Source organism: Eumetopias jubatus, unplaced genomic scaffold (assembly GCF_037043125.1).
Source record: "Eumetopias jubatus isolate StellerSeaLion01/CBP00866 unplaced genomic scaffold, mEumJub1_p1.0 scaffold_15, whole genome shotgun sequence".
Classification (NCBI taxonomy): Eukaryota; Metazoa; Chordata; class Mammalia; order Carnivora; family Otariidae; genus Eumetopias; species Eumetopias jubatus.
The window spans coordinates 19,335,962-19,362,582 of NW_028274821.1; the positions used below are offsets into that span (position 1 = coordinate 19,335,962).

The 26,621-nt window shown below is 42.7% G+C and overlaps 1 protein-coding gene across 1 annotated transcript in view; it reads right to left on the reverse strand.

Moving 5' to 3' along the window:
* Window positions 1-2,660: 2,660 nt before the first annotated feature.
* GNAQ (G protein subunit alpha q) overlaps window positions 2,661-26,621 on the reverse strand; it is a 302,033-nt gene continuing 278,072 nt past the window's right edge. The window contains exons 6-7 of the mRNA XM_028090368.2: window positions 19,838-19,991; window positions 2,661-8,118 (exon numbers count right to left, since the gene is read on the reverse strand). Of these exons, the coding sequence (XP_027946169.1) occupies window positions 7,928-8,118; window positions 19,838-19,991 (345 nt within the window). The 3' untranslated portion in view covers window positions 2,661-7,927. The remainder of the gene's footprint in view (window positions 8,119-19,837; window positions 19,992-26,621) is intronic.

Genomic DNA, 26,621 nt, shown 5'->3' on the forward strand with positions numbered 1-26,621 from the left:
GTCCTAAGGGGACTGACGGTGTGCGCAGGGACAGCTTGAGAGAGACCATTGTTAGAACCTCTTCCCAACTGGGTTCAGTGACATCACAGATCAGTAGCTTAAATTTGGGGGGGGGGGTGGGAGTATTTACTGACACCATGGAAATGAGCACACACTACAGATCAGTACCACAGCCCTGCCCCGCTTGCCCCCCATTGTTAACCATTTACCAGGATCCTACTGGGGTGGGCCCTTGACTGTTCCACAAGAAGCCGCAGGCCCCTTCTGTGAATGCTGCCCTGATCCCAGGAATACAATCATTGCTGCTACAGTCCTTGTTGAGGGCCTTGCACCTCAGGTGTGCCCCAGCTGGTGCCTTGATGGGACAGTATATGGCAGGCAGTGTGGGATTCCCAGCCTGCACGGCATCCTAGGTGAGGCACACCCCAGAGCAGACACACACGTCTTGTCACCAATGTGAGCTGCTTGGCAGCTGGGTATACAGGGTGGAATTTCCACTTGAAGACTGGTAGCGTTTGCCAAGCCTCATTTGTCGGTATGTCTTGTATCAGCCCTCTTACTTCCAAAGATAGGTTAAATAGCCACCATACACGTGTATTAGGTAAACTGGGAACAGTGATAGTCCCAGGGGCCCTTCACATAGCCCATGTCAATGGGACAGGCTCCTAGTCCACTAAAGCTGTAAGAGAGCCTCCCCCAGGGCTGGAGGGCCAAAACTGGGCTGTGGAAGGCGAGCACCGAGGGATTCCTGCCATCAGCTCTTTGTTACCAGGGGTTGATTTAATTACCCTCTGGGTAAGTTGCCTTATTTTACCCATCAGCTTATGGGACAGGAAAATAGTCTGGCCTTTGCCTTCTTGAAGAAAACAGGGAGAGAGAAAATCAACAGAGATCAGATTGCAAGTCCTGAGGCATAAGAATTCAGAGAAAACCGTCTTTGCAGAACTCCCTGTGCATCTGAGATTCTAAAGAGACCTGCATTTTATAACGAAGGCCTTGTCTTAAAGGGTCTTAGGGTGCTCCTTCAAAATGGATGGGAGTTGACTTCCTTCTCCTAGCTGGATCCATATTTTAATTAGCTACGGCAATGAAACAAAGGAATAATAGTAAGGCCTAGATAATTTAACGACCAGAAACCTACCCTTAAGTACGGCCTTCCACTCTCCAACTGTGATCCACATTTCAGTAAGGGCTTAAATATGGAGTAACTCATGAGCTTGGTAAGAACTTAAAATTAGACCACAAAAGAAAGCAAGACACTAGCTAATTTACCATCAGAAATTACTCTTGCTCATTATCAAATGAACCACTGCTGTTCTGTAGCATTACTTTGCACCCACCTTTCTGCTATAGTTTAATTGGTTTCTCAAGATGCAGCAGTCAGCCTGTCACAACCTAAAAGTAAAACGGCAGCGGCAGTGGGGGTGGAGGGGGGCTGGGGGGGCGGTGGGTATGGTAGAGGCAGGGAACATGAGGAGCAAGACAGAAGTTTTTGGATCAACTGATTTGATTGCTTCCAGAAGGCTAGCACCGAAGACATCTGACTAATCAGGCTGGGCCTATGAGTCAAAAGGTCAAATTAAAATATTTGGCTCAAATAATGTTGAGCGAGTTGGTTTTTCCTATGGGCTATGGGTCTTCAAGATGATGATGCAGATGGACACAGATCCCAGAGGCCACAGAGTGAGGGGTGCTGGGGGCTGGCTGACACCCCATTTCCTCAAGGGGGAGGTTGGGACTGATTCCGCGAGGCCTTGTACTAAATGACAGTCCCCTGTCACACCATCCCGTAATAGTAAGATCCAGAGAAGGGACACCATCTACTGGAAATGGTCTCTAATGCATGCAAGAATAGCACAGCCTTACCCAAAGGCTTTTAAGTGAAAACGACACTTTCTAAAGTATTTGGAAGGAACAGTATGCTGAACAAGACAAAATTCCATAAGCAAGGGCCTGGCAGCCAGTTAGAAAGACCTGGTTAGTAAATAGCGGGAGCAGATTTTGCTTTTGTTATGGTTCTAAATCCCTACCTACGTTAAGCGCCGATTTTCTAGGAAAACCCTTGCTGTCATCACCCTAACTTTACAGAGTTGCTAGAGGAAAAAAAAGCTAGTTTTTAGCTGATCCCAAAAGCTTTGGTGTTTGTTTCCAAAAGTCACGCCCCAAAGGACATATACAGCTCCTTTTCCCTGTGTGGAAAGGACATTTCCCGATGGCTGCTGAAATGGGAAAGCTCTGAGCTAAGCTCTTGCCTCTTTCAGCCAGTTAGTCGTTCCTAATTAGAAGATTGCCACAGGTTGAAGATAGGCAGCTCTTTTCTAAGTCTTTAGTGAGCAGCTATTAAAACTTGTATTTACAGTTGCTTGCCACCTAAATTAGGTCACGTTTAAAAAAACTGCCAAAAAAAAAAAAATGCCACCAGTATAAATATTTCCACTGAAAACTAAAATCTGGTTATATACAGAAGGGAAAAAATTTTTTTCTCCGTGTTTGCTTGGAAACTCCTAAACCTGTCTACTTGGACAATACATGTGCAGTATAAAGTATTTTAGGAAAGGAAAAATTTATTCCTATACTCCCTAGAATAAAAAACTTTCTAGAAGAGGCTGAGGCAACTTTGAGAAGCAAAACTCAAGAATGAAGAATACTATAGTACAAAATTATGGCCAAAAATACTGTATTTTTAACCAGCAAGATCATTGGGGAATTATTATACAACATTAGGTGTTTTTTGCAAAACTAGTTCCCAACCCCAAACAATAGACAATACATGCATTTGAATGACATTTTAAGAACAGTAAATATGATTCTCTTAAATACTGCAAGTTAAAAATGTTTTCTGACAAAACTCCCTAAATACATAGGTCTAGTAAGGGTTTTCAACATGATGACAGGTGAGGAATCCAACAAGAAGTTGTATTTAGAGTTCTCTGAGGAAAAGAAATCTACCAAAAACACGTTTCAGTCCAAGTAACCTGAACGTTATACAGCACTTTGTCATCTCTCTTCCTAAACTTGAAAATACTCTAGGAAGAATATTTTCCTCCCTGGTGTTTTTTTCTATCTACCAAAGCTTATACGAAAGTCAGAACTGCTTTATCCAAGTTAAGATCCACTTTGGCCCAATAGGTGTTTTCATAACATGTAAATGTCATTTACTATTGGGTTGGAATCATATAGGGAAATGGAAGATACATGATCAATAGGGAGGTAAGAAGGAAAATATTTGAGCACCTACTGTGTGCTAGGTGTGTTTGCATACTTTTGAACAGACGATTCTAGAGGCAAGAGTATTATTGATGTGATGAGCACTGGGTGTTACACGCAACTGATAAATTACTGAACACTACTACATCTGAAACTAATGATGTACTACTATACGTTGGCTAACTGAATTTAAATAATAAAAAAAGAATATATCCCATGAAATATTTGGGATGTACTTCTATATATATATAAAAAAAAAAGTCATTGGAAATTGGGAAGACAGCAATGAATGGGTGGTTACTCTGTGAGGAAAAACAAATGACAAGTTTAGACTCTCTACTAGGTTTCTACTAGACAGCAGGTGTCTGGCTCCAAAAATCTCTAACTAGTCATACACAACTGAGCCCTTTCTTTTCCTAATTTGCTGGAACCAAAATGAAATCCCAAACACACAGGTACCAGGACAGACCTATTAACGCTACACATGCTGGAAATATGTGGAGATACATAAACACACACTATTACAAGTTTTAATTTTTGTGTTTCCAACCAAAGATAGATCTTTGGAAGAAAAATAGTAATGTATACCAAGCACACCTTGTTTGTATCAATTGAGATGTTGTCATTACCAATTAAGTGGTTTGAAACCCTTATTTAATTTTAAGAAGAGCAGCAATATACATTACAATAGTTGGGTACACTTTATTTTGATATGGGTTAACATTCTTCTATATTTCATTTCATTCGTTTTTTTTTTTTTTTTGAGAAACTGAAAACAAAGGGAAATTGAAGGTAATTTTGAAGGTTATTTCCAACCAGTATCTGAGTCTTGCAGTATCTCATTATACAGCCCTTTCTTCCCATTTTTTTTTTTTTGCAAATAAGTCATCTGACCCAAATCCAGCATAAATAGCTTGTTACCAATTCCTAACTTAAGACAACTAAAATTTACAATCATGTGGCAGTATAAATTTTAAAATTACAGTTCATACACCTTGACAGTCAAGATAGGCTAAAGTACAAAAAGTAAATTGTCCTTTAGCTGAATTACCTTTTTTTTTAATAGTAGGCTTGCTAGTTAATCCACACACACACACACACACACACACACACACACACACAAAATACAAGTTTCAGGTGTTCTTCAAATACCTTTTGTAGGTGTCATATGCTAGTAAACAACATATGCAGGTTCCTAAGATTTTTTTCCCCAGTCTATTTATGACATTCAGCAGAGCTCTTTATATGAAAATGTTTTCTTTAAAAAAAAAAAAACCCAAAAACTTTGAGGGGATTTATTGACTTTTGAATAGGTGTGTTATTTCCCTTTGTTTCAGATGTGAGGCACAAACTTCTGAATTTAAGCTCTGTAAGGCATAGTACAACCCTCCAATTTACAAATGAGGCATTCTCTGTGGGTTCAGAACGGCCATGTCACGCAAAAGAGGGAAAATTATCTGTAAACTGGTCCACTGCAATGTGTTAAGTGAGTCATGAAATGGCTGCTTGCCTTGGTATGCTGAAGAAAGGTTTTTGTTTGTGTTTTTCTTTTTGAATAAGACATGCCCAAGTCACCAAAAACTCGCCATGGGCTCCATTACTTGGAGCATCAATGGCAGGAGTCCAGTGGCACACGCTTCTAACGCTTGCAATCACAATATAATAGAAAGCATGAGTAAACTTCGTTTTTATACAAAACTGAAAAGAACCCCTTCCCACCCCTAGCCCCTTCAATAAAACCCCAAACAAAGAGACAGAAAAGAAAATCGTTTAGCTTCGATTGACTAGTGTGGATATAATTAGGTTTCCATGCGTCACTGCAGCTAGGGTGATCAATTTCTTCCTTTCTCAACAGAAAGGGATCTTGTCATGCACCCTACGGCAAACAGTGAAGCCACAAACCTCAATTCTGCATAGCAATTCCAACCCAATTTCATAAAGACAAATAGAACAATCTTTCCCTGTTTGCTCAACTTCTTCGAGCTTTGAGATCATGTTTAATCGACTACATCTACTAGAGCTCTATTAAATAGAATATCTTGATTCCCTAAAACTGTAACACTTATGATCTTGTGATGAGGTTTTCTCTATACACACTGTAGGCCTTCAAATGTTATTGTTGACTTTTTTCTTATCTTTTTTCTTGTTTTTTTTTTCTTTTTTTCTTTTTTCTTTTGTTTTGTTTTCTTTTTTTTTTCTTTTTTCTTTTTTTTTTTTTTTTTTGCTGCACCAAATTTAAGATTGCCCTTTCAGGCAAGCAGTGGTCTCTAGCTGTTAAAACATTTCCTTAGTGGATCACAATAGCTTCTAAAACTGCCTTTCTAATAAAGGCCATCAGAGAGGTAATACTAAACTGTGCATTTGCCAAATAAGAATATGAATTGTATAAAAGCTCATATTCCAATCCTAGGTCAAATGGCAAAAGTTCTACAAAGTTGGTTTCCATGTTTGTATAAAAGCTCCGACTGATGTTATGTATTTTGCTATGAAATTACCTTTGGGTCTGATCAGTATACCTCTACTCCGGAATGTGCAAATGATTTTATACAGCACGATGCTAGTACCGCTCTGTACGAGAGTAAGATTTTTTTTTCTTTTCTAAATGGAAAAAAAAATATCCCTAGTCAGAAATAAACTGACAAATTTACATTCTCCTCTCTTAAAAAAGTAAATAACATTATTCAAAATGTGAATTAGCTATAAGACATACAAATACATAGATACATATCAATACAGCACATTCAATCTGCCAAAACATTAATGATTACAAAGCCAGTATGGATGCTGCAGGATCAACAGATGTATGTACAATGATTAGAGCATTCAGAATTGCACTATACCTACAGGCAGTCTGGTTCTTAATTAAATTACAGGTGCTTTCTGAGCAAAGTGAAAAAGTAACCTGTGTTGTTTGTGGCTGGGGAAAGTAAAGCAGGAGAACATTCCATCACTACTTAGGAACTCTTGGACTCCTCTAATAACCCATTCATTTTCTCTCTTCCCTTTTGTTCCCAAAGGGTGATTGGTAGGGAAGTTTAGACTTGGGCCAAATAGTAGGATACTTAAAGTAAGACCAGTGTTGTGGCCTAATTCCTGCAGGTTTAAAATAATCTTGCTTTATTTTCTTAAATCATATTTCAACTCAAGCTCATCAATACATGTGCTGTTTTTTTTTTTTTTGCATTTGTTGAAAAATTGCACTAAAGAACTCCAAATATCTCTCCTAGTAGGTTCAGTTACATAAATACATGTTCTATAGAACACTGACAGGTTACTCTTAAGTCTACAAGTCTTCCTTAGGTTCAGCTTAACCAGTGACCAGTTTAAAAAGATCCCAAAGGTGGTAAACCAGTAGGAACTTCAGATTTTGAAAATTAGAGGTGTCAGAATACTCAACCAATGTTCTTGGCAGATCTACTTGACCTTAAAGAACAGAAAGAGTAAAACTGGCTCTCAGTGAAGAGTTAGAAAGAGATTTCATGTTCTATCACAAAGACACTTTGTTACATTGCCGATTTGGACACTCAACATGGAATGGACACTAAACAATGTGATCTCAGGGCAAGGAAAAGAATGGACCATGCCAATCAAATTTACAGTTACCAACGGTTTGGTGTTTCGGGGTCGTTCTCAGCCAATTACTTTAGGTTTCACAGTCTTACTCTCTTCCATTTTAAGATACTGGCTTTTATCTTTTACAAAAAGCCAGCTTTGGCCACACACACACACACACACACACACACACACCCATAATAAATTATGGCCCAAACACTAAGGGGAAAAAAGGAAGAAAAACCTGAACCAAGAGGGGGAGAAACTAAAAACCACCTAAGAAAAAAGTTCTGGGTAGCAGCCATTGGGGTAATGTAGTGTCTGTTGGCATATATATATATAATATATATATATAATTTTTTTTGGCATCTACAATTTGAAGAGGGTGAAAGAAAAAAGGGTGGAAGGACCATGGCACATGGCATTTAAATAACTGTGCGTCTCCGTTCTGGCCTGACTGACTTGTGCATCTCTCTCAGCGACCAAGCTATGGCTGAAGGCAGAAATCCAAAAGAAATGACACTTAACTGTAAGACGGGCATCTGTCATCCTAGCCCAAGGTGAGGCCAGACAATATACTTACATAAAACAACTCTATATGTGTATCCAGAGCCATACAGTGAAAACCACAGTATTAATACTTAGAATCGTTCAGCAAAACGACAAACATTGAAATTAAGCTGATGTTGATGGCTTAAATCAAATGATGCTGTCCTGGCTGTATCATTTGGGAGAAAAACTGGACCAAGAATGGAATGAGACTAAAGGCCACTGTAACCAAAACTCAGGAGGGGGGCAGGTATGGGTTAGGAAAAGGGCAATCAGCTTTGTTTTGCTCAATAGAAAAGAAAAAGAGAGAAAGAAACAACTCTACTCTTGGTGAGTGCATGACTGAGGATTGAAAATACATTGAGTCACAAGGTTTTGCCTTAAAAAAAAAAAAAGAGAGAGGAAATGTGCTGGGACTGTACTTCAGCATCCTGTTTTTCCTCTGAATAGTTTAAATAAAATCATAATATTTACTACATACTCTGTGGACACATTCACACAGAGTCCGGGATGGCAATAAATTAGTATTATGCAAATTGTTTTCCACAGAAATACAGTCCCTCTTGTACAGCTTCAATAGCCCACCAGGGAAGGGAATGGCGGTGTTGAGGAGGCACAATTAGACCAGATTGTACTCCTTCAGGTTCAACTGGAGGATGGTGTCCTTGACGGCAGCAAAGACAAAGCGGATGTTCTCGGTGTCTGTGGCGCATGTGAAGTGGGAGTAGATAATTTTGTCACTGTCTGGATTCAGGTCCACGAACATCTTCAGGATGAATTCTCGAGCTGCCTGGGCATCTCTCTGGGGTCCTGTTGGCCAAGGGAGGAGAGGGACGATTTGTCAGCTGACGTGTTAATACCTTCGCTCAAAAGCATTTACTGATCAGTAAAGATGGCCACGGAGAGGACATCCGCACGGCAGATCTGTTATCACCACCCTCCCCAACACTACGGTGTGTAACTGCTCCTCTTTGTCATGTTCTCGGACCATCCCTCCGTCTAGCTTCTAGACTGCCGGTGTTGTTGAGCACGCCACATTTATGCAGTCTCCAACGCATTATGCATGGTGATGAGAAACACTGGTTTAGACTTTCTTAGATTTATTCAGGGTCTCTTCCATGCCAAACACTGTCCTAGATGCCTTAAAATAGGACTATGATATATTTACCAGGATATATTAAAAACTTAGTTGATAATTTTGCAATTAGGTCTTAAATAAGACACCAAAATCACAGGCAACGAAAGAAAAAAAAAACGGATAAATTGGACCGCACCAAGATAAAAAACTTTTGTACATCAAGACAGTGAAGAGCCCACTTACAGAATGGGTGAAAATACTGGCCAATCACGTATCTGAGAAGAGGTTAATATTCAGAAGCTACAACTCCACAACAAAAAGGCAATCGGATTAAAAAAAGGACAAGGGACCTGAATAGACAGGTCTCCGAAGATCTAGTGCTGGCCAATAATCCCATGCAGAGAGGCTCAGCATCCTTCATCACTGGGGAGATGCAAATCCAAACCACAAGGAGATGCCACGTCACATCTACCAGAATGGCTATCCTCAGTGTGGGCAAGGATGTGGAAAAACTGGAACCCTCATGCACTGTTGGTGGGAATGTACAATGGTGTAGCCGCTGTGGAAAACAGTTGGGTAGCTCCCCCAAAAGCTCAACACAGTATTACCATGTGACCCGCAGTTGTATTCCTAGGTATATATCCAAAGGAATTGAAAGGGACTCTAATAGTTACTTGGATAATGAATTTCACTGCTGTCGTATTCACAATAGCCAAAAGGCAGAAATGACCCAAGTGCCATCAACAGAGGAGCAGAGGAAGGGATAAACAAGAAGTAGGAGACACACAAAGGAACAGGATTCAGCCATAGAAAAGCTGCCATAACATGCATGAACCTTGAAAACGTGATGCCGAGTAAAAGAAGCCAGACGAGAGAACAAATATTTTGACTGCACCTATATGAGGTACCTAGCGCAGGCAAATTAACGGTGACAAAGTAGATTAGAGGTTATTTAGATGTGGGGGCAGGGGGAAATCAGGAGCTACTGCTTAATGGTTACAGAATTTCTGTTCGGGGTGATGAAAAAGTTTCAGGAATAGCGACGACGGCTGCACAGCACTGTGAATGCAATTAATGTCCCCGAACTGCATGCTTTAAAAATGGTTAAACTGACAAATTTTGTTACATATTTTACCATAACTTAAAAATGGATCAAAAAGCACTGAAATGTGTGCTTTAAATGGGTGAATTACATGGTTATGTGAGTTACAGTTCAATAGAGCTGTTTTAAAAACCTATTTATAATAGATCCTGATAAATGTATTACTGTAATCCTGAAATTAATGTTACTTAAGAACATCGAAACACCACATCTATCAAGTACTGAGCATCTGTATACATTTTAGCCTATGAGGCCCCATCATCTATGTATATTTCCATCTTTTCTGGTGAGTTCCATCCTAAGAAAGATGGTGGTCATGCTATATAACCTTCTCCTCCACTTCCGTCTGACAAGACCCTCTCAGGATCCACAGCTTCCATTTTTTCTATCAGCATTCTTGTTATCTATTGGTTGGGATAAAACAATTTTTGAAAACTCAGCTGAGGGCCTGACTATGACTTCTAACAAAACACATCATGAATTTTAGATTGCCAACTTGAAGACTTTTCAAACCAGCCTTACTGCAAACTGGGGATTACCCCCATAAGCTTATATCTAACCCTGCCAGAAGGAGGGAAGAAAGAGCCATGAAGACAAATGGATTATTCCCACTTGCACAGTTAACAAAGGTAATGTTTGCATTTTTTACTTCAGTGACCAGAATTGAAACTTTTGTCAGCCAATAAGAAGGCCAGCATCATAATGAAAGCACCATGCAAGTACCATGATTACAGTGTTGCATCTTTCTCAATGTGCTATTAATTTATTAATTCCACAGCAGTAACAGAATATTTAAAACCAGGACTAATAGATTGTTGGGGTGGGAGCAGCTTCTCATTCCAGAAAGAAACCCCATCTTTCTGGTTTGTGAAGGAAGTTCCCTTTGATTTTTATGTTTACCCGACTTGAGGAAGAAAGGGCTCTTTTTACTTAAACCCTAAAGAATATCAGAACTAGACCTGACCGAGTTCAGCGAAGAGCACTTGCAGTGTGTTAGATTTTTAAGCATACATTATATGATTTGAATAAACACAAACTACAAAGAAATCATTATAGCCATCCTAGCAGGCACAGAATTCCACAGCCTCTAGGAACAATTCTGCAATTCACGTCCATGTGGAAATGGTAATTTCTCTTCCCGAAGAGAACTACAGAAATGGCATTCATTATGATTAAGACCTTGTAAGTGCAGAAATGTGGAAGTGTGAAATTCATAATACTATAAACATGTTTGTTATAAAAACATCACTGCAGAGTTGGCCTAGAATTTTTTTAGTTGTAGCTCATCTTACAAGGGCTTTGTATGAAATGACAGCTGTGTTTGCTTTGTGAATAAGTCTTTTTTTTTTTTTCTTTCTCCGTGGCTAAGTTGCCTGTGTGTGTTATGTGCATGTTGGGGGAGACTAATAGTAAAAAAAAAAAAAAAAAAAAAAAAAAAAAGTTCAGTTTCAGACCTTCGCCATGCACACACACGTGCTGGAAGGAAAATGCTCACAGTGACGGGGAATCTGGGAAATTTCCTGGATGAAGGTGAGCGGGGAAGAGATTAGGAGGATGTGGCAAAGAGAAAAAAAAAGTACCCTAAATATCTATCACAGAAAAAAGTCTTGTGATGTAGAGAGATCAGACCCAGGTGTGGTGTGCGTGGGTGCTGCAGTGAGTAGCTTGAGTCTTGCTCTGTGGGGCAGGCAGTGCTGTATTTATCCCATTGTCTTGTGCCCAAGCACATCATGAAAACCTGCTGGCCTAAAGGAGGTGCTACGTGTGGGGCGTCATTTCCTATTTGTCGGTTCTCACAGAACTCTGAGAAAAATGAAGAGTCTGTGCTAGGGGCGTGAGGCAAACGTGTGTTTAGGTGTAAGCCCGACGCTTCGTGACCCTCTTCAGGTAGATCTTGTGGTTAAAGACTAGTGCGTTGCTACTGGAAACCAAGTTGGCCACACACAAAGTTCCTTCTATAGTTTTCTCAGGAAGAGTGAGGGACACAGTCTCCGGCATTTGTAAATTAGTGGCAGGCGAGTGGCCAATAAAAAGGTAAAAATGAAAACACTGTTTAGGGAAGGGAAGGATTTGTTTTTGAAGGAACAGCAAAGCACAAAGGAAAATGTCCTTGGATAGGGAACAGGAGCATACCTGCTACCAAACGAGAGAGGGTACTGTTTCTAACACCCGATAACATCCCCAAATGTTTCTGTTTCAATCCACCAAACTTTGGAATCCCAGACATGTCTGAGAAGGGAAACTGAGTTTACTAAAGACACAACCCTTCCCATTCTGTGAGCCGGCACTGTACCAGATGCATGTGGGATGAAAAGATGAGAAAAACTCCCTCCTTGAGGTGTTTGTATCTTTATAGAAAGCTATGAAGCCAAATTGAGTATTCGTTTTTTGAAGTAATCACCTTTCTGAGGGAGCTTTTAGAAGTACAGAAACCTCGCTGAACGGATATCGTTGCAGATCTTATGTTGATAATTTAAAAAGCAGTCTGTTATACACACCTCTTGTTGCATACCTACATCTTTAGAACAGGTACTTTGGGTTTGTGCTCTCTTCTGTGCCAGGTCCCATGCTAAGGGACTTAAATAGGATTCTATTCAATTCTTTTCTACTTAAGAAGAAACTGAATAGTTGAGTAGACTTGTCTAAGCCCACAATGCCTGTAAGTGGCAGAGCTGGAACTTGGTGACATTCAAAGCTGTCCTCTTAACTACTATTCATCTGAATCTGAGTTTGGCACACTTCCTCTGTAAAGGACCAGAGAGTAAGGTTGGTTCTGGGGCAATATGGCGACATCAGAAGACCCTAAACTCACCTCCTCCAGGACACCCCCTTTCTACACCTACTGTTAGAGCAAATCCTCATGCAGAACTAAGGGCTGACTGAACAGCTTCAGTACAACAACAGCGGGAGAGACCACACAAAGAATGGCAAGAGAGATGAAGACACGGGAATGAGGGGAACCCCACCCTTAATGCTACCAACTGTGGCAGAGAGGGACAGTACTGAGGGACTGTGAGCAGATCTGTCTATGGGCACAGAAAAAATGCTGATGGTTATAAGGGCAACTAGAATGTAAAGGGACCAACCCTTGAACCTGCCAAAAGGTGGGGGAGCTGCTGGAACTCTCTCCTGGTCGGAGGGGTTGGTAAGTGCCACAGTTGATGTACCCCTTCACCCTGATGGGAGTAGGCTCTGGGTACCCTAGCTGGCCTGCTGCCTCAGGGAGCCCTGGGCCCCTAGCCCACACCATCCCCCGCCCTCCCACCAAGGTGGCCCCAGCACCATGCACAGTGGGACCCCCTCGCCACCCCCCACCGATCAATGCTCACTACAGCTTTAGCCATCACACCAAGAGGAGATGGGTGCAAAGCCCACTGGAACACTCTAGGCTCCTACCACTTTGGCTATAGCAGCCCTGCCAAGGCACCCCTCGGATGCCCTGAGACCTGTACCCTGTCTCACACCCAGCTACCCTGCCATAGTGCCCCCTGTGCTGACTACCCTAGGACACCCTGGCTTGTACCTACTTGAACTTCAACTATCCTCCCAGAGCATCCTCTGAATGCAGAGCCCTCGGACCAGCCCCTGTGCTTAGAGCCCCAGGACCCCAAGACCTACTTCATCTTCAGTTGTCCTGCCTGGGATATGCTGGCTTGTGTCTGCTCCAGATTTAACTGTCCTGCCAAGGCACCCTCTGCGTGGAAAGCCCTGGGCTCCCACAGCTTGCACTCGCTTCAGATCTCACTACTCTGCCAAGGTGCTGCCTCTAAGAGCCCCAGGACTGCCCCAGTCCATGCCCACTTCAGCTCCAGCCATCCCAGCAGGGCAACCCCAGCAGGGAGTGGTCTGGGATTCCCCAGCCCAGGCCAGCCACAGCTCTGGCCAGAGTCACCAGGCACACACAGTCTACACGGGGCACAACCATACACGAGACTATTTCATCAAGTTTAGGAGAAGGAGCTGTTCTGCCTGCTTCATAGAAACAAACACAAAAGTCAAGCAAAATGAGGAGACAGAGGAATATGCTGCAAACAAAAGAACAAGATAAATCTCAGGAAAAACTAAGAGATAAGCAATATGTCTGCTAGAGTTTAGTGGTCAAAGACGCTCACTGGCTTGGAGAGAAGAGTGGGGGAACTCAGAACTTCAATAAAGAGATAGAAAATATACTTTATAAAATCAGAATTGAAGAATATAATAACTGAAATGAGAAATACACTAGAGGGAATCAACAGTAAATAAATGCATGCAGAAAAGCAAATTGATAAGACAGGGCTGATGAAAAGCACACAAACTGAACAGTAAAAAAAAATTTTAATGAGGCTAGTTAAGGGATCTCTTGGACAACATCAAGCAAATATCAGCATTACAAGGCACCAGAAAGAGAAGAGAAAGAGGCAGAAAACTTAGTCGAAGGAGTAAAAGCTGAAAACTTCCCCTATCTGAGGAAGAAACCAGACCTTTAGGTTCAGAAAGCACAGAGTCCCAAACAACATGAACCCAAGGAGGCCCACAGAGACAACAATTAAATGTCAAAGGATAAAGAGAATTTTAAAAGCAAGAGCGAAGCAAAAAGTTATGTAAAAGGTAAATCCCTTAAGTCTATCAGCTCATTTTTCAGCAGAAATATGGCAGGCCAGAAGAAAGTGGCATGACAGATCCAAAGTGCTAAGAGGGAAAAAACCTGCCATCAGGAATACTCTACTTGGTGAGGTTATCATTCAGAACTGAAGGAGTGATACTGAGTTTCCCAAAGGATAAAGGAATTCTTACAAAAAAATGTTCAAGTGACTTCTTTAAGTGGAAAAGGCCATAATTAGAAGAAAATTGTGAATAAAAAGATGTAAAACAGGATGACATATATAAACTACGGAGGAGGGAGTAAAAAGTTTTTAGGATGTGTTCAAACATCAGTGACCGTCAACTTGATATAGACTGCTATATACTTAGGATGTTATATGTGAACCTTAAGGTAACTGCAATCACAAAACCTGTAATATGGATACACAAAAAAGAAGAAAGCCAAGCATAACATTACAGAAGGTCATCAATCACAAGAGAGCAGAGGAAAGGAAAAGACAATGATCAAAACAAATTTTAACAAAATGTCAATAAGTACATAGCTATCAACATTTTAAATGTAAATGACCTAAATGTTCCATCAAAAGGCATACGGTGGCAGAATAGAGAAAAAAAAAAAAAAACACGACCCCTCTAAATGCTTCCTACAAGAGACTCCCTTCAAACCTAAAGAAACATATAGACTGCATGTGAAAGGACAGATAAAAATATCCTATACAAATGAAAGTGGAAAAAAGTTAGGGTACTAATATTAGATGAAACAGACTTTAAACAAAGACTGTAACAAGAGATGAAGAGGGCATTACATAATGATAAAGGGGTCAATCCATCAAGAAGGTAAAACAATTGTAAATATTTATGCACCCAACACTGGAGCACCTAAATACAGAAAGTAAGTATTAATGATATAAAGAAACTGACAAAATAATACAATAATACTAAGGGACTTTGAAACCCACTTACATCAATGGATACATGATCCAGGCAGAAAATCAACAAGGAAATCATGTTTTTGAATGATACATTAGACCAGATATATACAGAAATAAATGTATGTATAGATACAGAAATTCTATCCAAAAACAAAATACACACTCTTTTCAAATGCACATGGGACATTCTCCAGGAGAGATCACATGTTAGGCCACAAAACAAGTCTCAATAATTTTAAGAAGACTGGAATCATATCATGCATTTTTTCTGACCATGATGGTATAAAATTATAAATCGGTAACAAGAAAAAAACTGAAAAAAAAAAATCACGTGGAGGCCAAACAACATGGTACTAAACAACCAATGGGTCAATAAAAAAATCCAAGAAGAAATTAAAAAATACATGGAGACAAATGAAAATGAAAACACAAAGGGCCAAAATCTTTGATATGCAGCAAAAGCAGTTTCCCAGCAAAAGCAGGGAAATTTATGATACAGACCTACCTCAAGAAACGAAAATCTCAAACAACCTAACATTACACCTACAGGAACTAGAAAAAGAACAAAGAAAACCCAAATTTAGTAGAAGCACATAATAAAGATCACCTCAGAAATAAATGAAAAGACTTAAAAAAAAAAGGAAAAAAGTCAATGAAACCAAGAGCAGGTTCTTTGAGAAGATAGATAAAATTGATAAACTTTTAGTCAAACTCATCAAGAAAGAAAGAGAAGTAACAACTACAGAAATACAAAGGATTGTAAGAGACTACTACAAAAAATTATATGCTGACAAATTGGACAACCTATAAGAAAAGGATAAATTCTTAGAAATATATAATCTTCTAAAACTGAATCAGGAAGAAACAGAAAATCTGAACAGATCAATTACTAGTAACAATGGAATTGGTAATCAACTCCCAACAAACCAAAAGTCCAGTACCAAATGGCTTCACAGGTGAATTCTACCAAACATTTAAAAAATATCTATTCTGAATCAACTGTTATTAACCTATTACAAAAACAGGAGAGGAAGGAAAGCTTCCAGATACATTCTACAAGGTCAGCATTATCTTCCTACCCAAACCAAAGTCCCTACAAAAAAAACCCTATAGGCCAACATCTCTGATGAACTTAGATGCAAAAATCAACAAAATATTAGCAAACCATATTCAACAATACATTAAAAAGATCATTCACCATGGTCACGTGGAATCCATTCCAGGGATCCAAAGGTGGTTCAATATTCACAAATCAATTCACAAATCAATAAATACATCCCATTAACAAAATGAAAGATAAAAACCATATTACCATCTGAAAAGATGCAGCAAAAGCATTTGACAAAATTCAACATCTGTTCATGATGAAAACCTTCAAAGTAGGCTTAGAGGGAACATATCTCAACATAATAAAAGCCACATATGAAAAACCCACAGCTAACATCATACTCAATGGGGAGAAACTTTTTCCGTAAGATCAGGATATCCTCTCTCACTACCTTTATTCAATATAGTACTGCAAGCACTAGCGACAGCAATCAGACAAGTAAAAGGAATAAAAGGCATGCAAATTGGTAAGGAAGAAGTTAAACTGTCATTATTTGTACAATGTGTTTCTATACACAGAAAATCCTAAAGACTCCACCGAAAAATTACCAGAAGTAATAAAGCCGCAGAATACAAAATTAGTACACATAAATTGGTTGCAATTCTCTACAATAATAATGAAGTAGCAGAAAAAGAAATGAAGAAAACAATCCCATTTACATTTGCACCAAAAATAATAAAATACCTAGGAATAAACTTAATGAAGATGAAGATATGTACTCTGAAAACTACGAGACACTGATGAAAGAAATTGAAGATGACACAAACAAATGGAAAGATTTTCCAAGCTCATGAATTGGACGAATTAGCATCCTTAAAATGTTCACACTACCCAAAGCAATCGACAGGTTCCATAAAATCCCTATCAACGTACCAAGAGCATTTTTCACAGAGAGAGTACAACCAATCCTAAAATTTGGTGGAGCCAGAAAAGACCCCGAATAGCCAGAGGAACATTGAAAAAGAAAAGCAAAGCTGGTGGCATCACAATTCCGGACTTCAAGCTCTATCACAAAGCTGTAATCATCAAGACAGTATGGCACAAAAACAGATCAATGGAACAGAACTGAGAAACCCACACTCACATAGTCAATTAATCTGTGACAAAGGAGGCAAGAATACACAATTGGGAGAAGACAGTCTCTTCAATCCATGGTGCTGAGAAAACTGGAGAGCTATATGAAAAATAATGAAACTGGACTGCTTTCTTGCACCACATACAAAAAATAAACTCAAAATGGATTAAAGACCTAAATTTGAGACCCGAAACCATAGAACTCCATAAAAAAACACAGGCAGTAATCTCTTTGATATTGGTTTTACCAACATATTTCTAGCCATGTCTTCTGTGGCAAGGGAAACCAAAGCAAAAATAACCCTACTAAAACTAGACTAAAATAAAAAGCTTCTGCACAGTGAAGGAAACCTTCAATACAACAACAAAAAAACCCCAACCAACTGAATGGGAGTTGATTTTCACAAATGATCTATTTGATAAGGGTTTAATATCCAAAAATATATAAAGAACTTATACAACTCAACACTAAAAACACAGATCATCTGAATAAAAACGGACAGAGGACCTGAATAGACATCTTCCCAAAGAAGACATATAGGTGGCCAATGGGTACATAAAAAAGATGTTCAACATCACTAATCATCAGGGAAATGCAAATGAAAACCACATGGAGGTATCACCTGATGCCTGTCAGAATGGGTAAAAAAAAAACAGGTGTTGGTGAGGATGTGGAGAAAAAGGAACCCTCGTGCACTGTTGGCAGGTCTACAGACCGATGTAGCCACTGTGGAAACGGTCGAGAAATTCCTCAAAAAATTAAAAATAGATTTACCATATGATCCAGTAATTCTACTACCCAGCCAAAATGAAAACATTAATGTGAAAAGATATATGCACCCCTGTGCATATAGTTACAGTATTATTTCCAATAGCCAAGATACAGAAGCAACCTAAGTGTCCATTAACAGATGATACGGAAGATGTGGTATATGTACATATATGTGGATGTACACACACACACAGGAATGTTTTTTTTTTAAATATTTATTTATTTGACATAGAGAGAGAGAGAGAGACAGAGTGAGCACAAGCAGGGGAAGTGGCAGGCAGAGGCAGAGGGAGAAGCAGGCTCCCCACAGAGAAGGGGGAGTCCGATGCGGGACTCGATCCCGGGACTCCGGGATCATGACCTGAGCCGAAGGCAGTGGCTTAACCAACTGAGCCACCCAGGCGCCCCACACACAGGAAATGTTACATAGCCATAAAGAAGAGATCATGCCCCAAGACAACATGGATGGACCTACCTAGAGACTATAATGCTAAGTGAAATAAATGAGAGGACAAATACCGTATGATTTCACTTACTTGGAATCTAAAAAACAAAACAAATGAATAAACAGACCCCTAAATGCCAAAAATGGATAGCTGCCAAAGGGGAAGGGTTGGGGAGATGGGCGAAATGAGGGAAGGAGAGTGGGAGATACGGGCTTCCGGCTGTGGAATGAATCCAATCCAGGGATGCTATAGGTACAGCACAGGGAACAGAGTCACTGATACCGTGTGGTGACAGATGGAAGCCACCCTTGTGGTGGGCACAACATAACACATGGACTTGTTGAATCACTACGTTGTATACCTGCAACTAATGTAACTCTGTGGGTCAGCTACATTTCAATTAAAGAAAAGGGCCAAGAGAGTAAATATTTTAGGTTTTGTGGGCCATTCAGTGGGTCACAACTTCTCCCCTGTGTGTTAAAGCATACAGTCAGTGTGTAAATGAATAGGTGTGTCTGTTTCAATAAAACTTTATAAAAACAGGGAGCAAGCCATAGTTTGCCACTCCTAATCTAGACTCCAGTCCCTATGGGTGGATGTACGTGTCATCTCCTGCCTTCTGGAACAGTGGCTGCGACTCGCTTGTGTCAGAGTGGCCTGGTGGGGGTCTATTTTGTTACCAGCCAACAAGTATTTCTCAGAGTGGTTGTGTGTCCTATCCAGTCACTGAGGATTTCACAGTCCAGTTGGGTAGACAAGATGTGTTGATAAGGAGTTTTTATATGAAGTAAATAATGCAAAGGCATCTGAGTGCTGATGCAGGTGCTAGGGATTCTAAGTGCTACAGGAAGAGTATAAGGGTCGGGGCTGTCCCGAAGGACGACAGGGCTGTATCAGGCCATGCAGCGCCCTCCCCAAAATAAATATTTCCTAGCACTCACCATGTATCCAGCACCATGTGAAAATGTCATACATGGGTCTGTTGTAGCCTATAAAACAATTGCGTGAGTTTGGTCCCAAAGTCCTGAGAAAATAAGTGACTTGATGATAGTTCTGCAGATGCAAAGTATCAAAACTGGGATGTGATTTCAGAGCATGGGCTCTTGACACAAAACCGTGTTCTCTGTCCCTACAGAGGCAAGAGCAGCGTGTGAACAAGAGAGGGAACTATAATGGCTGATACACCATTGTTCAAAGCTGTGGGGCTGGTCCCTCCTCTGATACACGCATTTTCAAACACGTAAGTTGTTTTCCTTTGCTGTCACTTACAGCATTGTCAGGGGAGTGAAACATTTCAGGTCGTTCAAGAGCAGGGCGGACAGTCATTGGTACTTCATCAATCACACAGGCAGGCTTCGCAGGCAGAGGGGGCAATGACAGGCTGCACTGCCAAACGTATCCCCGGCTACTGGGCTGGCTGAACAGTGCTGACTTACCATCATACTCTGGGAAGTAGTCAACTAGGTGGGAATACATAATTTTCTCCTCTAGAAGATCTTTCTTGTTTAAGAATAGGATAACCGAGGAGTTCTGGAACCAGGGATATGTGATAATTGTTCTAAAGAGTGCTTTGCTTTCCTCCATTCGGTTCTGGAAAAAAAAAAATCAGAGAAACAAGGCATGAATTACATGATTACTCCATCTGTGTATTGTTTATTTTGGAAGTGCAACCCATCTTCTGCAGGCTTTCCAATCGTAGTTGCTTTTATCAGGGTTACATGCAACGGGTTCGTGACACCCAACGGCTCTTTCATTAAGTAAGCTCTCAGCCTGATGAGCAGGTGACCAGCTCTCCTTCCCACAAACACCCTCACGGCTAGGTCCTTCCCACCCCCAGGTCAAGAAAAGGCAGCAGGTTTGGGAGAGTCCTCCTTTGCCTGGGGATACAAAAGCATGGGTGCACGGGGACACATCTTCCTGGCCACACAGATGATACTTTCCAGCCCCCTGATTGAGGGCTATGTGTGATGACCAAGATTCCAGCAGTGAAAACACCTGCCTGGGATTCAGCGCACCTCCACTGCTCCCCGGGGGGAGCCTGATGGTTTAAGCTACCGCATCCTATTCCCATGGCACCTGGCTTGGTTCAGGGCAGGGCTCCACATCCAGGCCCCACCATCACTTGAAACAACTCATCTCTGGTTTATGGTCATCAGTTTAGCCAAGCAGCTCACCTGGTCCCACCAACCCCAAGACTTGTGCTGGGAATTCTGGAAGAGAGAACCTTGATTTCATGCAGAATGCAGATGAGGACTCATGTAGCCTAGGACTTCTGGCAACAGTCTTGAGACAGAAAAACCAGGCCCTGCTCGCCTGCTTTTAACTACTTGGTCAAACTATGCGTGAACTTGGTTCTGCTCCTGGATTTTCAGCAACATCAGGCAATAAGTATCCTTTAGTTTTGACGTTAGTTTGAGCTGTGTCTTTCTGCTTGTTACATAAAATACTTGCAATGGATATATCTGGATATATCTCCCCTCCCAAACTTCTAAAAGGAAATTAATGAATAAATGATATTTCAGGGATGACCATGAACACTAGGAACTCAAGCTGTTAATGTTTTCCACTCAGAGTCTGCCTTCTTGATACAGAAGGTTCCCTACGTTTCATAGCACAGGGTTACGAAGGCCAAGCGCCCTCTCCTGCATAACCCTTTGACTGCAGTTCCAGGAAATCTCCAGGAAACTCCATTCACCAAGGAAAATTTTCTAGGTCCTAAATGTGTCTTGTTCTTTCTTTCTGTAACGTGTGCCAATTCAAATTAGGTTGACGAGACCCACTTTGCAAAAAGAGATCTCTCCCACATCTTGTAAAGCGGACGATCACCAATGTCTTCAACCTTTAAAACTTCCTGCCTGTAACTGCTTAGATAGTTAAATAGTAATGCGCTGTGGGAGTCAAACAGGGAAAGGTGACTTCATGGCTCAAGGGACAATGTTTATTTCACTGCATACGTTTCTAATATAAATGACATGCATGGCTTTAAAAATATCTGTCTGTATGCTGCTTACTGGTTATCATCACCAGTGGTAACATTTTAACCCCCAGAAACAATATTCGTTAAGAAGTCATGTCTCAGAGCTTACGATGTTATAAGTTGAAAATTTCAGGACTGAGGAACAGCAAAGGCCCTAATAAGAACTGAAAGCATTTTAAAAGAATCTAAAGAAGGTTAAATTAAATAGTGACATCCCTGATGGGAGAGTTAACATTTTTTCTTATGGCTAAAGAAATTCTAGAAAGGCATACCATGGTCTTCAAAGAAGACCTGTTTAAAAGGTGGGTATGGACACACTGTATGAACCAGTGAGTCTCCGTTAGAAACAGTTATTATACTTCGCATTCTCCAGAAGGGATGTGATGGGACCCCCCAGGGACAGGGTTCTCTTTGGGATTTTTCTGGCTGGAGTCCTTCAAAGGTACGGGACTAGACCCTGAGAGGAGACAGGAAAAGGGAGAGTGGTGCTGAGTTCATAGAAAAGGAGGCTCCCGAGATCTAAGAATTTCAAGACTGGACTGGATGGAACTCCCAGGCTCCAGGTGGAGTCGGCTGGGAGGGACCTTGTACCCGCCTGCAGGACGGTGGCCAGGAGAGTGGACTGAGCCCAGCACCATGCTCCAGGGATGACTTGCCCAGCTGGTTGTGCCTCTGCGCCCCGGGCGGCTGCGCTCAGGGCCACTCTGGAAGCAGGACCGCTGACTGGACTGGTCCCATTGAAGCTTTGCCTGTGCGTGCCACTGGGGGCCGCTCTTTGCTATTTACCATTTACCATAGCGTGCATGCGTGCGTGCAGGTCTACGTACGTACACGTACGTATGTACGTGTGTACCGGAACTGGGGCTTCTGATTCCGGGACAAGCTGGAGAGCAACCTAGTGGGCAGCTACCAGCAGGGCTCGTATCACTGTACCTTTGACTAGGTCTGCAAGCTCCATCTCAGCCTGGGCCCCGGGAACTGTGTTTTCACTAGCCCTCCGGGTGATCCATCTGCAGGCTCAACTTTGTGAAGCACGGGGCTCCAGAAGGGCTCCTCCAACTTGGTCATAACACCAACCAGGGGACCTTGTTAAGACGGATTTGGATTCAGCGGGGGGTGGGGCCCGAGAGTCTGCATTTCTAGCGAGCCCGCAGGCGGGGCTGCTGTGGCTGCACAGGGCACACTCGGAGTTGGAAGGTGCAGAAAGGTCGCTGAGGCAGGACAAGGACAGACTCCGTTTTTGCAGTAAGAAGTGCAGGTCCTGTGATGAAAACCTAAACATGCCTCCCTCATTCTTTTTATTTTGCCCAAATAAGATCCTGACTTCCTGCTCTCAGTATTTACTCCACAGTGAAGATTCCTTATGGGCCATTCATCCCTCCCCCACACCCTGTCCACCCCGTGCCATGGGGGCATATTTATAAACCCGTAGGCTACACATCAAAGCCCCTGGATTAAATCCTAAATGAACGAAATGAGATTTTTCACGACCCCTCACAAGGTGGTGGAGCATGAGGCACAATCCACTTTGCTCAGGAAAATTGCAATCTTTGAGGGAACAGCATGTCCTAGGAGGCTTGGTGGCACTTGCTTTTTAGGAACTTGCCAGGGCATGGGATTTCAAGGAGGAAACAAAACAGCGGTGCAGGAGACACGTGGAAGACTGATGAGGAGAAACAAGGAGGTTCTGTTCACCTCTCTAGACAGGTTTAAAGGCAGTCGTGGGGGGGGGGTGCTCATCACACCCACCTTCTCTTGGGGTTTGAAGCAGCTGTGTCAAAAATGATACTAGTGGGGCACCTGGGTGGCTCAGATGGTTAAGCGTCTGCCTTCGGCTCAGGTCATGATCCCAGGGTCCTGGGATCGAGTCCCGCATCGGGCTCCCTGCTCCTTGGGAGCCTGCTTCTCCCTCTGCTTCTCTCTCTCTCTCTCTGTCTCTCATGAATAAATAAATAAAATCTTTAAAAAAAAAAATGATACTAGTAAAGGTTTTACTACCCCAGACACAGCTCCTCATGAATGAGGTGGGCCTGGCCTCTGTCGAAGACGGAAAAAGACTCTTGACTTCTTGTCACGCCCACCTACTTCTCCCAAACTGAAAGCAAGTGTCTTTCCCAATGAAGGGTGACCTGATAGAGGTGACAAAGCTGGGACAGAGGAAGCAAAGAGAGATGGGGCTGCCAGGTCCTGCCTGGCCTCCGCAGCCCCACAGGGACCGGAAGAGGACTGAGGATAGGCCACGAGGGAGCTCGGTGGCCGGTGGGTCTCATGCAGTCACCCTGCCTGAAGTAAATGTGGCCACAGAAATGTCAGCCTTGCCTAGACCACACTTGACATAGGCTGAATGTGTTTCTCCAGAACTCGTGTTGAAACCCTAACCCCTGATGGGATGGGTTTAGGAGGTGGGACCTTCAGGAGTTGATTAGGTCGTAAGAATAGAACCCTCGAGAATGGGATTAGTGCCCTTAGAAAAGTAAAACCCTGGGACGCCTGGGTGGCTCAGCTGGTTAAGTGTCTGCCTTTGGCTCAGATCATGATCCCAGGGTCCTGGGATCGAGACCGGCGTTGGGGGGGGGGGGGTCCCTGCTCAGCAGGGAGCCTGCTTCTCCGTCTGCCTCTGCCCCTCCCCCTGCTTGTGCTCGCTCACCTTCTTGCTCTGACAAATAAATAAAATCTTAAAAAAAAAAATTAAAATCCTAAGTCCCGATGTGATGATGTTAGGAGGTGGGGCCCACAGGAGGTGACTAGGATCAGTGCCCCTATAAGATGCCAGGCAGCTCCCTCACCCCCTCTTGCCGTGTGAGGACACAGAGAGAAGCCAGTCCTCTAATAACCAGGAAGGAGGCCCTCACCACACATCGAAACTGCTCACGCCTTGATCTTGGACTTCCCAGCCTCCAGAACTGTGAGAAATGTTTTGTGTTTATAAGCCATCCACCTGTGGTGTTTTGTTACAGGAGCCCAAAAGGACTAAGACGACGCTGATCAGGTGAGTTACTCCTCCCGGAAGCTGGCACCGATCCAGGGATCACACCCTAAACTGAAAAGCATTCACCCCTACCCAGGGCCTGGGAGAAGGACCAGCTCCCTCCTCCCCACTTTGTAATCACAGGCAGAACGCTGTGACCACGGAGTGTCCTCCCCTGTTCAAACCATCAGTGAGGTCTCTTACACACCCCATCTTCAAATATTTCAGACGGATACTCAAGATCCCCAATCTCCAGCAAACACTGCTGTTTTGTGCAATCCCCCGCTGACCCACAACTCCCACGGCCTCTGGGGAAAGACCCCGAGGTCCTCATTTGGGCATTCACCACTCAGCACGGCCTGACCCCAACGCACAGCTTCAGACTGAACTCCTACACAAACGTTCTCTTCTCCACAAAAACAGGCTCCGTTTCACTGCTGTCACAGGCTGGCTGCACATTCCTGACCTGTGGCCATTAACGCAATCCTCGCTCCAAATCCTTCAAAGCCCGGATCAACAGGACTTCCCCAAGAAATCCTTCCCCGAGCCTCCCTTGGACTGCCTCGTGCCTGCCTCCCACTCCCCCGCCCCCCGACCCCCACTTCGCACACGCTGTCCTGTTCCCTGTGCCAATCATTCCCGGACACACACAGGTTTGCTAGAAGCTGGGAATGAAGGTGTGTGTTGGACAGTGTCCTTGAGGACGGACTAAGACAGGAGCCTTAATGTGTGTTTACAGGTCCACATGATGGGCCCCTAAGAGTGGGAAACAGAAGAGATTGGGGTCACACGAGAAGGAAAGGTTGGACTAGGGAAGGCTTAAAAGCAACGGTAGTTTTGAGATGAATCTCGAAGGAGAGAGTACAAGGAGGAAAGGAGAACAAAAGCAAAGCCAAGGAGACTCTGAACCCACAACCGTGTGAGAAGAGATCTGTGGGAATTCTGTATAGAATAGTTCACCAGGAATTGTGTAAGACTGATGAATCACAGACCTGTACCTCTGAAACAAATAATACACTATATGTTTAAAAAAAAAAAAAAAGAAGATAGCAGTAGGGGAAGAATGAAGGGGGGGAAATCGGAGGAGGAGACGAACCATGAGAGACTGTGGACTCTGAGAAACAAACTGAGGGTTTTGGAGGGCAGGGGGGTGGGGGATGGGTTAGCCTGGTGATGGGTATTAAAGAGGGCACATATTGCATGGAGCACTGGGTGTTATATGCAAACAATGAACCATGGATCACTACATCAAAAACTAATGATGTGATGTATGGTGATTAACATAATAAAATAAAAAAAAATAGTTCACCAGGGCTTCTGATGGCTGTAACTTGGGCATTAAGAAAATGCTCCGCATTGAGGATAGGAAACACTTCCCCCTCATTTGCATCTTAGGGTGGGGGCCAGGTTCTACAAAGGGCACCGGTGCTGGAGCCTCCCGCGCTCCGCCCATGTGACCTGCCGCGTCCGCAGTCCTGCTTGTGTCCGGTGCTGGCAGGTCGTCCGCTCCTGACAGTGCAAGTGCGGCTTAACTAGGAGGCCACTGCTTTCCTTTTGGCTCTTGTGCAAACCTCCCCCCACCCCATGGATCCCGTGGACACGGCCCAAGAAACCATCTGGAAGCTGGCTTTCTTCAGGTTCAGACCTGGCCCATATCCCCGCATGAAGTATGACCAGTGGGTCCAAAGGGCCACTCTTCCATGTCTGCAGCCTTTGTGGTCCTGCTGCCACTCAGGAGGTTTGCTTAGGGGGCTGTGGCTCCTTCCTTCCCCCCTGCCGGGCTGGCATGTCCCTTTGGCAAAAGTTAGCATCAAACCGGACACTGGAACATCCATTTCTAGAACTTCTGCAATTCCTCCTTATTTTGCCAATACATCCATGTTCTTCTCACAAAATCCACTTTTTTTACCCAAAAAAAAAAAAAAATTTAGACTAAGACCCTTAACTCTCGTCCATGATATAAGCCACCCACCTGCCTGCCTCTTACTGTTGATATTTTCCCCTCTTTCTAATGGTTTGATCGACCACATGCATTTACATTCCCCATGAGATGTAGAACGCAGCCTTTAAATGCAAAACTTTACACTTAAGACATAAACCTGCAGAATAGTTCACTGAGGGCTGATAGTCTTCCATCAGCTGGACCCAGCTGTCCCGCACCACAGGTCCCGTGTACACTGGAGAAACTGGGGTGAAGCTTTCCAGGGCCCAGAGATGCCCTTCGGTATTGGAGATACAGATGAGCTGAGTGATTCCCAAATGCACTACAAAACGC